At 41.4% G+C, this 13,402-nt stretch overlaps 1 protein-coding gene across 1 annotated transcript in view; it reads left to right on the top strand.

Annotated features, from left to right (window-relative positions):
* LOC139666752 (voltage-dependent T-type calcium channel subunit alpha-1I-like) overlaps positions 1 to 13,402 on the top strand; it is a gene marked incomplete at both ends in the record, with an annotated part of 53,951 nt that overhangs the window by 24,848 nt on the left and 15,701 nt on the right. Inside the window, one exon of the mRNA XM_071546070.1 lies at positions 4,402 to 4,499. Within this exon, the coding sequence (XP_071402171.1) occupies positions 4,402 to 4,499 (98 nt within the window). The remainder of the gene's footprint in view (positions 1 to 4,401; positions 4,500 to 13,402) is intronic.

The raw sequence follows: 13,402 nt of genomic DNA, 5'->3' as shown, positions 1-13,402 counted from the left end.
AAACAGTAGGGCGACCCCCAGAGATGAAGACTGTTAGGATTGGATCAACTCCTGTGAGAGTATTTCATTATGCTAACTTGTGAAAGTGCTTTTGGGGATAGAAATCGGCAGAGACGGAGCTGCTCCCCGAAGACAGCAGAGAGAAAACAGAAAAGAAAAGAGAGAGGAGGGAGTTTAAGGATTGGTGGAAAAATCCACATTTTCCCTCCAACGTCCCTCGGAACAAAACTAATCTAGTTTCTCCTTTCAAATATTCATGAAGATGTTTGGCTGGAGAGCGGTCCCAACTCAAACACAGACAGTCACTAAATTTAGTTTGACTTGCGTGTGTGTGTGTGTGTGTGTGTGTGTGTGTGTGTGTGTGTGTGTGTGTAAAAGCATCTGCATTTAGGTGTGTGTGTGTGTGTGTGTGTGTAAGAGTGTGTGTCGTATGTGTAGGTTCACTGCTTACATAACTACACTCTTCAACAGTGTCCATGTGCGAGAGAGGGAGAGTGCATATGTGACTGTATGAATGTGTGAGTGTGTATGGGAGAGAGAGGGATAGTGTGTGTGTGTGTGTGTGTGTGTGTGTGTGTGTGTGTGTGTGTGTGCGCGTGCTTGCTACTCTCTGTGGCCTTAGTCTTGTGATTTGACACAGCTTTGTGAGAGCCTAGAGACTCCCCCAAGCACTTACTCTACTGTGTGTGTGTGTGTGTGTGTGTGTGTGTGTGTGCGCCCGTCAGTGCGTGTGTGTGTGTGTGTGTGTGCGTGTGTGTGTGTGTGAGAGAGAGAGAGAGAAAGACTGAGGCTATCTGTCTGTCTCTCTGCTCACCCAATGTGTGGTGTTTCAGAGGTATTAGTGCTGTCTGTGTGTGTGTGTGTGTGTGTGTGTGTGTGTGTATGCGCCTATGTGTGTGAGAGGCTTAATGTATGTGTGAGGGCAGCATTTTTCTGTGTGTGTGTGTGTGTGTGTGTTTGTGTGGCCAGAACAAGCTGCCTTATCTCAAATTGCTGTAAAAAATTGACCAAAATGACAGATCCTCCATTACACCCCCCACCCACCACCACCGCTACACACACACACACACACACACACACACACATACTCTCTCTGTCACACACACACACAAACACTCTCTGTCCACCCGATGCAACACAGTAATTGAAATAGCAGCTGGAGAAACGTCTGACTGCAATTTTACTCTCTCTTACTCTCAGTCCAGTCCATTCTGTCCTTTCCCTCTGGGTACAAGTCAAACTATCACACACACACACACACACACTCTCTCACACACACACACACACACACACACTCTCACACACACACACACGCTGACCCCTCCCCGCCCTCCCTGTGCTCTCTCTCTGGCTCCCAAATGCGAGGTTATTTTGGGTCTCCTGGTGTTTTTTTTTTTCCTCTTCTGTCTCTCACTGGGGAAGTGGATGATGTTTCCAGCCTGCGCTCTCCTCCCTCCATGGAAAACCACTTGTCAGGTTAGATCACAGCCACGCATCGAGGAAACAACCTCACCGGTCACAGAGATGGTTCTGTATCCAGGTATTCTGCGAACTCTGACCTTACTTTACATGGTTGGTGTGTTACCTGTTCGATTTTGCCGGAGTTGCTGCTGAGTCGTGGCAGAACGGAGGCTTAGCCGGCTCCTGTCACCGCCAAGGTTACAGTAATAGACTGGATGAGACTAGATGAGTCTGGATGGTGCAGCAGGCATCCTGGCTTCTGGACTGTGATGACACATGAGGTAGCTTCATATTTCATGGCTCACAGAGTTATCCACACCTGATATTATATATATATATCTATATATCAGGTGTGGATCTAACTGATTATATATTTTATATATATATATATATCAGGTGTGGATCTAACTCTGCGAGCCATGAAATATGAAGCTACCTCATGTGTCATCACAGTCCAAAAGCCAGGATGCCTATATATATATAGATATATATATCTATATATACATACGTATATCCTTTATTTAACCAGGTAAAAGTCTCATTGAGATTAAAATCTCTTTTTCAAGAGTGACCTGGCCAAGAGAGCAGCGTAAACATTGTTACAGCAATAGACACAAACAATACAAACAGACAAATACAACTGTAACACAGTATCCAGTTCATATGCAATACTAGGTCAAGGACAAAAATCAAGTTATGATGCATAAAGGTAGGTAAAATTTTCTAAAACAATTTCAGTGAAAATTTAGGAGCAATCACATTGACCAAGAGTACTATTTTCTCGATCCTTTAAAATTAACTTAAATTCCCCCTTAGTAATCAGCTCTGACAATTTCAGGTCCTTCTGTACATTATTCCAGGAAGAAGGGGCAGCGTATTTAAAAGCTATGATGGATGCTTTGGAGCATGTGCAGTGGGTTGGTCACGACACCGGACTGTAAAGAATGAAGCGAACTGTTCATGGTTTTCACCTTTGCCACTGTGTGAAAGCAGAACACAGCTGCGGGTTTCCAACTTTGAAACTTCACAAAACTTTGGCGAGGTCAAGTTCTTCCAACTTCAAACCCCGTACAACTTGGGAGCGCCTACGTCCTTCCAACTTTGATATTTTGCAGAATTTGGAGTCCTGGGCACAGTCAAGTTTTTTCAACTTTCAACAAACATTGCAGGATTCCATTTCGAACTATGAAACTTCCCTTTGGAAGACTAGGGGCTGGGTGGATTTTTTTTTTTATGTTACTGTCCATTTTACTGTTATTTTGCTGCCCAAATTATTTCAAAGCCTCCCAGCCAGATGCACAGGTCAAAAGGTCTGGAGTGAATAATTGGATAGGGGTTTTTAAACACTTGAAAATCTCCTGGTAGGCTCTCTGACTTCTCAGTGAAATGAGCTTGTTATTATGCCGTGCGAGAATATCTCAGAGTAGAATATGTGTGGAATACCTGAAACTTGCCTCAGTTCCTTGTACTTTTCTTTTCCATATTTTGACAACTCTCTCCCCTCTTGACAGCCCAAGAACAGCTTTCTTCTGTTCAGCCAGGTATATGCAGATTGCTCTCCTCTCTCTCTCTCTCTCTCTCTCTCTCTCTCTCTCTCTGTTCCTCACGTTGTAATTATCTCCAACACTTGATAAAACCCTCCGGCTCGTTCTCTCTCTCTGTCTCTCGCTCAATCTCTCTTTATTGCCATCGTTATATCGCACTTAATCATCCCTTGGTGCTTTACTTTCCGCTGGTTTTCTGATCTCCCTTCTCACTCTTTCTCCGTCTCCTGTAATCTCTCTATCTGTTTCTCGCTCTCCTCTCTCTCTCTTCCCTGTCTCTTTCTGTCTGTCCTCCCCATCCTCTCTCCATCTTTTTCTGTACTTTCCATCCTCTCTCTCTCTCTCTCTCTCTCTCTCTCTCTCTCTCTCTCTCTCTCTCTCTCTCTCTCTCTCTCTCTCTCCCTCCCTCCCTCCCTCTCTCTCTCTCTCTCTCTTTCTCATTCTCCAGGCACAATAGGTTTTCTCTGTAATAATTTGCCAGAAATAGGTCAGATAGGAAAACACTCGCTCTCTGCTTCCCTTTTTTTTCTCCGTTATTCCACATTCCACACCTAGCTTTATTTCAAGCTTGTTTACCCCCCCTCCCCCTCTCCCCTCCCCCCCACCCCCCCATCCCCACCCCTTCACAAGGCTTTCGCTTTCATCTGTCGAGCGGTTGCAGGTTTAATCCCCGACGTCTCGCACTTGCGTATGCCTGCAAATGAACAGAAAACACTTTGATGCTGTCATGCTCTGTGCTAATAGGAAGAGGTGACGTGTCCGGTTCGTGAGGTCTACTGTACTTCTTCACTCTTACTTTGACATCTTCTTCCATCCGTGTCAAATTGCCTGAATCTCTGGCTTTTACTGCCTGTAAAGCGCTTTGTAACTTTGTTTTGGAAAGTGATATACCAAAGCACATTAATATTCATGTGCAGCTGCAAACTAATCCAGGTTTGTGTTCTCTCACGGCGTGTGGAAGCCGGCAGTGTGGAGTATAGACACTTTTTCCAGTTTGCACAGATGGAGAAGCTAATGTTATGAAGTCTCCTCACTGACCCCTGGTTCTGTGAATGCCTCTCTTTATTAGGCATATCAATTCACACTCATTAATTCATATTAGGCTCGGCAAAACAGGCCCCCGACTGCGCGAGGCTCCGGCTGCTTCTGTTCAGGCTGTTTTTAAAAGAGCAAACATGGAGGGAGGAGGAAATTAAATCGAGATGAAGTCAGAGGTTGAGATGTATTTGTTCTTCTTTATGCTGAACACATTGACTTTACTGTGGTTGGTTTTTTTTTCTGATGCTGGTGGTTTTCATTCATTTGGTTCTCTTTGATATTCTTTTATAGACTCTAGGGATGTGGAAGTACCTGGATTGTTAACATGTTTGTGTGTGTGTGTGTGTGTGTTTTCCAGGATGGTGGAATACTCCCTGGACCTGCAGAACATCAACTTCTCTGCCATCAGGACGGTGAGGGTGCTGCGGCCTCTCAAAGCCATCAACAGGGTGCCAAGTAAGTCTCCTCTCTCCACACTGGGGGTGAACAAACATCATTTACATTACAATCAAAGGTGTTATAATGCCGCTCTAAGCCAATGAACAAGGATTAAACTTGTTTTAAAATGTGGGAAATTGGTGTCTTGCTTCCCACAGAAACCTTGTCTACCCAAAAAGCCAACTTTTCAAGTTATTAGTTATGAAGCAAAGTCTATGGAGGAGCAGGCATTGTATTGTCAGAAAATTATTGTAAAATAAAGCAGTATGTGAAGGCAAGGCAAGGCAGCTTTATTTGTATAGCACATTTCATACACTGAGGCAATTCAGTGCTTTACAGAGTAATAAAAAAATACAGTAAAGGTAAAACATTTACTATTACAAAGTGCAAAACTAAAGGAAAGAGATCCACAAGATAAAAGACTTAAAAAGTAAAGTAGTGCAGTTCAAATCAAGTGAAATAGAAAGATAAAAGAACACAACAAATACTCCCACTTTTAGATGCATATTGTGAATATCCCAGCTATGTCGTCATCTGGCTCTGTCAAGCTATCCAGGAGCATTTTTGCTAAAGTTAATATAGGCCAAGACACGACCAAACGCGTTACAGCCTCCAGGCTTCATGAGGTTCATCCATGTGAATACAGTCCTTTCCCTGTGGCTCCCATTCAGCACCATGGTCAGCTCCCCAGAGCTGCTGGGACTGTAGAGCCGGTCTGGTAGTCTGGTAGCTGTCCGTGGTGCTGAATCTGAGTCGCATGCTGATGTTTTTTCTGATGTTTTCTGAGTCATAACACCAGAAGTATCAACTGCGAACACATTCAGATTAGATTCAAACACGCTGTAGTTATTACTTGCTTGCGGGAGTGTGATTTCACTTTGTGTTGATTGCATCTGTGATGTTTTGTAACCAGCGGCCTGCGGCGATAACTCTGACTTATTAATGTTTAATTTGAAATACTGAGTCTTTGTTTTTAGGATATTTAGAGGGGAGATTAGGTGAATTTATGGGATCTCTGTTGATGATATAGTACAATGATATACCATACCCCTTGCATTATTTATTCTCCTGAGAGAAATCCAGATTTGGATCGTCAGAGATCAGTAGAGAAATTGTTTACTTTAAAATGACAGGCTCATCCCTGGGTGAACTCAGCTGGAGCCTACAGCTTTGTTTATGCTTTCTGTGGCAATGCGTGATCTCCATATGCAAGCAAGACATATCTTGGCTTTCATGCTTCTCACACTTCTCAATCACTTCTCAAAACCTCCACCTCTTTAGTGGCACTGTAGGAAAATTCAGCTGTACATATCGCCCAGCAACACCACCAAAAAAAAACAAAAGCGCATCAGAATTGGCCTGTAGTTCTGGTTCCTATTTGTTCAGCCAATCCTGGATGGAGGCACGATTACACAACTGCAGCGCCATCCATGCTGTTTCAAATTTCAGATTGTGGGCGACCTCGCACGTGACTTCCAAATGCAGCCAGTGCACGTGTGTTGTTTTGGTCGCATTTATGTCATTTTGACCGCACACACTCCATTGTGCCTGTTTCCTTGTGGGAGAACCAGTGGGGAACCTATTGCTTCCACAGGGTGACCTGGTGGTTACAGGTAAAGATACAGATACGTTTTGTTATCCCGAGAGGACAAATTCATTTAGTCACATGCGTTACAAAATGTGATGGATATCCACATGAAAATCGAAATTGAGAAAATAAATAAATAAAACAGATATGATACCATAACTGTAAGGTCATATTTTAATCCCTGGAACAGCTAGTGTGTCCTTTATTTAAAAAGCCCTTAAGACACTGGAGCCCTATCTGCTCCTGGCTATACGTCTTCATTATCTTGAAGCCATTTTGATCTAAAGGCTTAAATGCTTAAATGCTTGAAATTAGTTTCTTAGACAAATATAAATAGTGAAGTTGATGCTTATGTATGAATTTCTTTCCAAAGCTTTTGCCTTTCCGTCAAGGCAAAGGGCGGCTACTTTAAAGAATCTAAAATATAAGATAGTTTTGATATTTTTAACACTTTTCTGGTCACTGCATAATTCCTTTTGTGTTATTTCATAGTTTTGATGTCTTTACTATTATTCTAAAATGTGGAAAATAGTAAAAATAAAGAAAAATGCGGACGACGAAACAAATTCCTAAGTACATTGTCTGTATTGAAATTCCTAAAAATCCTTCCATCCACACAGCGAGCCGTTCTGAACCCATCAAAACCTCCTCAGCACCCAGCAGAACGTAATCATCGCAGTAACGACATCAGAACCGGCTGAACTGTTTTGAGAACACCAACACAGCCACTTAGACTCCAAGAGAGCTGATTATTCTCCGGCCTTTTTGATGAGAATAATCAGAGCTCGCTGCCAGTTGCTTTTGTGGTTTATGTGTCTAAATTGCGCCTAGCAGGCAATCATCTTAAGAACCTTGGAGTGCTCTCTAAGTTGGATATGCGGGTGCTTGAAGTTAATGTTGTTTTGCTTCCTTTATAAGTATAATTGCCAACCCACCCACTGCTCATATTTCTGCAACATAAACTATCCAAGCTATTTCTCTCTGAAAACAGGTGCAACCAATTTGGTTGGTTACACTACAGATGCCATGAAACGTGTGTTGAATTCTATATTTGGCGCATCATGTATAAATATATACAGTACATGTGTATGCAGGGATAACACCTAAACATACATGCACACATGTTTCCATAGGGAGACAGTGTATGTGTATGAGGAAGCAGGATTTTGAAACACACGAGATTTTAAATGAGGTCTGTGATCACAGGCAAGTCCCTGGTGCATCCTTGCTTTATACTCTTTCTTCTCAAACTCTTTTTCTTTCTTTCTTTCTTTCTTTTTTTCTCTAACTCATTCTCACTGTCTTTCTGTCTGTTTCTCTGAATTATCTCTCTCCCTTTCAGTTTCAATTCAAGGTGCTTTATTGGCGTGAAATACAAAAGTGCTTATTGCCAAAGCAAAGCAATTAATTATGAATTAATTAATTAATTAATTATAATTAACAGTCAATCAATTTATCTAAATATTTTATGGTTTCCCTGACAGAGACATATTTGGCTGCAGTAGTGGCACACTCCCTTTTCTCTCCTAATGTATTGGAATTTTGTCATTTGTTGGAAGGTTTTCAATATATTTGCAAATGGATTTGAGTTTGGAGAGGTAAAGATCTATAATTAATTCATTATTTGAAATTTGGACGTGCACTTTCACTCTTGGTGTCTATTTCTCTTGGTTACCCTCTCCTTTTCGTACATCTTTTCTGCATCTGTTTCTCTCTCTCTCCTCTCTCTCTCTCTCTCTTCTCTGTCTGTCTCTCTGTCTATCTGTCTCTATCCCTGTCTCTCTGTTTTGAAACACATTCAGGAAACTTCCACCCTGACATTTCACAGAAGCCCAGTTATCGCATCCATCCATTCATCTATCCACCTTAGAGAAAGAAAGAGGGAGAGAGAGATTGATGCCCGTGTCCCTTTTTTTTCTTCTCTCTCTCTCTTTCTTTCTCTGATCCCCCTGTTTCATCCCTCTCTCTACCATCCACCTCTATCACCATCTTCCTCCTCTTTTTCTTCCATCTTTCCTTTGCACAATCCTGTCATGGCTAATCTCTATATACCCACCTTCTTCTATCATTCCTCTCTCTCTCTTTCTCCCTTCTTTCCTTCCTTCCGTCCTTCCTTTTTCCCCTCATCCCTCCCTCCATCATTTCCTCCTTCCCCCCTCCCTCTCAGCAGGAGTGGAAGCGGTAGTTGTCCTTGGGTGCGTCTGGAGAGTGATTTGTTCCACAGGGAGAAACAGATTCAACCTGTGTTCTGCTCTGATGAATACTGCATCACCACTCAGAGAGACAGACAGACAGAGAGAGAGAGAGAGAGAGAGAGAGAGAGAGAGAGAGAGAGAGAGAGGAGAGGAGACAGAGACACCTCATTTACACCTGGTATTAAAATGCGATCTGGATCTGCTATCTGAATAATCAACAATCTGATCGCAACCTTGCATTCACGCCTGGTATTATACACGTTTTCATTTCCTGCATTCTGTCTGTACTGTGATCTGATCTTTTTTTTTTTTTTTTTTCGTCCATGCACGATGCAATAGCAGAGCAGAGCAGCCAAGTAACAAAAACAAACAAGATGCATTCAACTAATGGTTTGGTTTGATACAGACATGCAATATTTTGAGCAAAATCTGAATAAAGCAATTATGACTGAAAAAAATACTTTTTCTTTCTGAGGGAAAACAAAAACAAAAGTACAAACCATAAACAGGGCGACTACTTGCTTCTGTAAATTAAATCTAAAACTTTTGAAGACATTTTTATGCCAATTCATATAAACTTTAAGACCAGTTCCATCTCCAAATAAGCCTGACGAGTAAAAAAGAAAAAACCCAAAGCAATAGTAAAGTGTATATCTGCACAACCAGCGGAATTTCTCACTAGAAAAGTAGAGCAGAGAGAAACAGCTGCGTATTTAAGGCCTCTGAAACCTATTTAGATTCAAACGCAGCATTTATCCATATAGTTACGAGGAGTTTTTCATGGTGGTTTTGTCATACATGGTGCAGCATGTTGCTAGTGTCACCTGTAAGACAAGGCTCTCCTACAATACTTAAAAACAGTCTTTGACTTGTCAGTTGTTGCAGTTTTCTTCCTTAATTGGATTCTCAAAATGCTGCCACACAGCAGCAGACCTAAATCTTGACACAGCGTCTTCAGTTGCAGTTTGGCCTGAGTCCATCTTGTCGCCACTGTGTGAACTCACTGCTGTGTTTACACAGTAATGATGAGTAGTGATGACCCGAGCTAAAACTTTCTAGCCTTGTGCTCTCTAGTCTTCAAACAATGAAAAAGAAGAAGAAGAAAGACAAAGGGCATTCTAGAAGAGATTTCTTAGATGTTAGACCACTTAAATCAGCTGAAATCACAAAAAAGTTTTCAACTCCACAATGGATATCATCAACTTTTTGTATCAACAGAAACAACAGTGAGTCAGCTGCTGTGAATACTGATGTTTCTATTAGTAGAGATGACATTTCTACTTATATATTATTCCCATATTATAAAAGACCAATTAAACAAACTAAATTGGTGTATCTGTAACAGAGACTGGTGGAGAAATGTTAGCATGAGGAGTCAAAAAAACCTGCTGGTGGTTCATTCAGCAACGCTTCAACCAGGAAACAACATATGGGTTAAGGAAGACAAAAAAAGAATCAAAGAAAAAAGAGAAGCACGTGAGAAAGAGAGAGAAAAGAGAGATAAATGAGGGAGGGAAGAGGGGATTATCCAGCCCCATGGAGGAGAGGCGAAGATGGACGAGAGGAAGAGAGGGATGATGAGAGGAGAGATGCAGAGGGACTCGGATGAGCAGGCCATTACGATGATGGATAGAGCCGGGGAGACGAGTGCGAGGGGTGGAGGGAGTCGTCGGATGGATAGAGATAAAATGAGCGAGGGACAGAGGAGAGAGACAGAGAGAGAGAGAGAGAGAGAGAGAGAGAGAGAGAGAGAGAGAGAGAGAAAGATAAGACGAGGAAGAGAAGGAGATGATTAGATCCTACAGAAGGAAAATAAGAGGAGATGCATGGAGCCATAACCGCCGCACTTGTTTTTTTTTTTTTATTTCCTTGTGAACTGAGGGGGAATCAACAAGCACCGGCATCCCCTTTTACCCCCCCCCCCCCCACACACACACACACACACACACACACACTCACACACACGCGCACACACACACACACACACACACACTCACACTCTATTCTAATAAATGCCACTCAACTTTAATGAACTGCTGTTGGTAGAGGCATAAATCCCAATGTTGCTTTTGCCCCAAGGCCATGAGTATGTGGGCGCCAAAAGGCAGCAATACACACACACACACACACACACACACACACACCAAAACACACACACACACACATATACTACTTGGCTGCCCCCAAGTCATTTAGTTGCAGTGTGGCCAATGCTAACACAGTGCTTATGAAACACATTTGGGACTCGGGAATAAAAAATACCGCCACATTTTTTACTGCTTTCACTGAAACATTTTCAGTTCAGCTTATTCAATCACACAAATTTTATTATTATTCTTTATTTTAACCTTTACCAGGAAGCTTAACTGAGCATTTTTTGTTCCCAAGAGAGAGACTTGGTCATGAAATCAGCAACATAACAAACAAAAAATTGTAAAGAAATAAAGAATTCAGCCAAAATTGATATTAATATATGCATTGAACAAGCGATCACTTTTTAAATTCATTCATGTTCAGCACAGAAAAGCTATTCAGGGTTTCTAATTGCTTGTTGCACATCCAGTGGTATTAGTGTGATGAGTCAGAGCTTGGTGTTTCCTCTGTGTTTTTTACAAGATGTGACAGTGACTCTGTGGGACCGATTTAAGTTTTGGTACCACATTAAATTACATTACATGATAAAAACATTGATTGTAAACATTAGGACTGTTTCAGGGCGGAATTAAACTAAACGACTCTCTTATTTTAATGTCACTTCTAGCCGTGGTGGTAATTTAACTTGCTGCGGAGCCGCACTCCTGCTGATTGAAGACGTAACACTGGAATAGTAAGCTAAATCTAACTTCACATACGCCTTCTTCTTCTGAGCAGATAGAGCTGCTTGTTGTTAAAATTGAATAAACTGAAGTCCGTCGGGGGGTTTGCAGGGCCGGACTGATCTTTCTCATAATTTCAGCAGACATTCCTCTTGGGAGAATACAAAGGCACGCTCTGTTATTTCATTGCTGCATGGTTTCAAATGGACTTTTAAAATCATTTGCGGGATCAATGAACCACAGTAGGCGGTGTAGTGGTTTAGATCTTTGCCTACACATACAGTATCTCTGCTGGCCTGAGGTCAGATCCTGACCTGACCTTCTCCCCTGTGTCCTCAGTAATCTTTATCCAGCTCAGCCATCCTGGTTAAGATAAAATACTGAGGAGAATAGACTGCTTACTCTCTTCAGAAACAGCTTTGTGACTGGAGTCAATCACTTTGTCTTCATGAGTATTAATATTTGTAGCAGCAGTCATAGTTGCAGTTATAGAAGTGGTAGTATTAGTAGAAGAAGAAGTGGTAGTAGTGTTATTATTAGTATTTGCGTATCACTTATAAATCATTATAGGTGCTTATAGATCGTGTCATATGTTATAAAATCCTATAAACACCTACTTTATAGAAAATGTGACGTAATGTGTCTTCAGGGAAACATTGTTTGTCTTTGAAACAATCTGGTGTGAAATTACCACCAGCCACCAACCGAACACTGATTGACTTTCAGCCACCAGCGCCTGTGGCGGGTGACCAGCTGTTGTTTGGAAGCTTCTAAAAATCAAATTGGCTGAATTAAAGTGGCAATAACTGGACATTGCTGTGGTGTTTCTGCACCGCACCGAGATCACCTGTCAATCAAACAGTGTGGCCGGCACTGTGACGTCTTTTTCCTTGGATTTTCTGTTGATGAAGTTTGAGTTTCTCTTTTCTTTGTCTGTTCAGCCATGGTGGCTATCGCTGCTCATGCTAACTACCCAGTTCTTCTTCTGTTTATTCCAAACAAACCAGAAACATAAAACTCATCACTTTCTGTGCAGCAGAGGATATTTCTCATTAAAAAGCAACCAGACACCGGCTGTTTAGAACAGAAAATATAAAAGATTTCTTGAACTGGCTATAGGTTAAATCACTATTGTATGGTGACCAGTGGCCAGTGGATTAAGGTTTGTAACAAACACAGTTGTGTACAGTTCCACCATCAGCAGCCAGTAGCTTGTTAATTCCCTCTTCTTTATTTGGTGCCTGAGAAAAGAAGCAATTCTCCCCTTTATTAAAGACAATTTACCACACAGCTCATCTCCGGGGTAATTCAATCTCCACGCTGCTGGAGGGACTCACACATACACATATACACACACTCAAACACACACACACACACACATGTATTTTGCACACATCTTGTGCATGCAACATATGCATGGATGCATATACACACCCACAGAAAATTCATCCCTACAAACACACGCATGTATACACACACACACACACACACACACACAGACTTGGGGGAGGATGTTTGCAGTAAACAGAGAAGTCAGTTAATGGGACACTAATGGAGATTAACCAGGCATGATCCCCACCGGCCACAGCTTAAAGGACTGAGCCTGTTTACTACATTACCCACAATTCCTCCTGGGAAAAAGCCTTATTAGCAGCCAAGGTAACGGTCATCATCACACTCTCTCTCCCCCGCCCCTCTCCTTCCCGTTTAGATGCTGTTCGGTCTCACTTTTAATCTAGTTTGCACTTTTCTTATTTCCATTTTCTCTGCTTCGATCATTTTCCTCCCTCCCTCTGCAGCTATTCCCTCAGTAAATGTAAGTGATTTAAATGATTGAACTCACTTTTTAAATGAAAGAAACATTTGTTGTTCCATTTAGTTGACTATTAGTGATGCTCCATGGTCCAATACTCAGACTAATGCCATTAATCCCACTACAGTAACTTCACTTTTACTTCTTGGAAGTTACCAGGGTTAACTTTGAATCTTTTAAATCACTTCTCAAACTTTTTAGAATGTTCTTTTTATGTCATGTTTTATCCCTGTTGAAATTTTGCATCCTTTATTTTATTTGTATTCTTACATTTTGTCTGTTTCTTTTTTAAACACCTTTTTTTTTTTGTATTTATTCATTTATCTTACTAATTTGTTTTGTAAAGGACTTTATTACAGTTGTTAATGTCAATGCACTACATAAATACATTTCATTATTATTATCACTGCTATTATTAACTTTAACTTTTTTACTAATAACTCCTTCAGTGATATATGAGCGCTATAAGCTCAACTGACTTCAAAAAGACTTAATCAGAGTGAAGACAG

This window comes from Centroberyx affinis, unplaced genomic scaffold (genome assembly GCF_046629955.1).
Source record: "Centroberyx affinis isolate AG114_WGS23_722 - 3 ecotype Tasmania unplaced genomic scaffold, CSIRO-AGI_Caff_v1 ptg005108l_1, whole genome shotgun sequence".
NCBI lineage: Eukaryota > Metazoa > Chordata > Actinopteri > Beryciformes > Berycidae > Centroberyx > Centroberyx affinis.
This window is presented reverse-complemented; position numbering and strand designations above follow the sequence as displayed.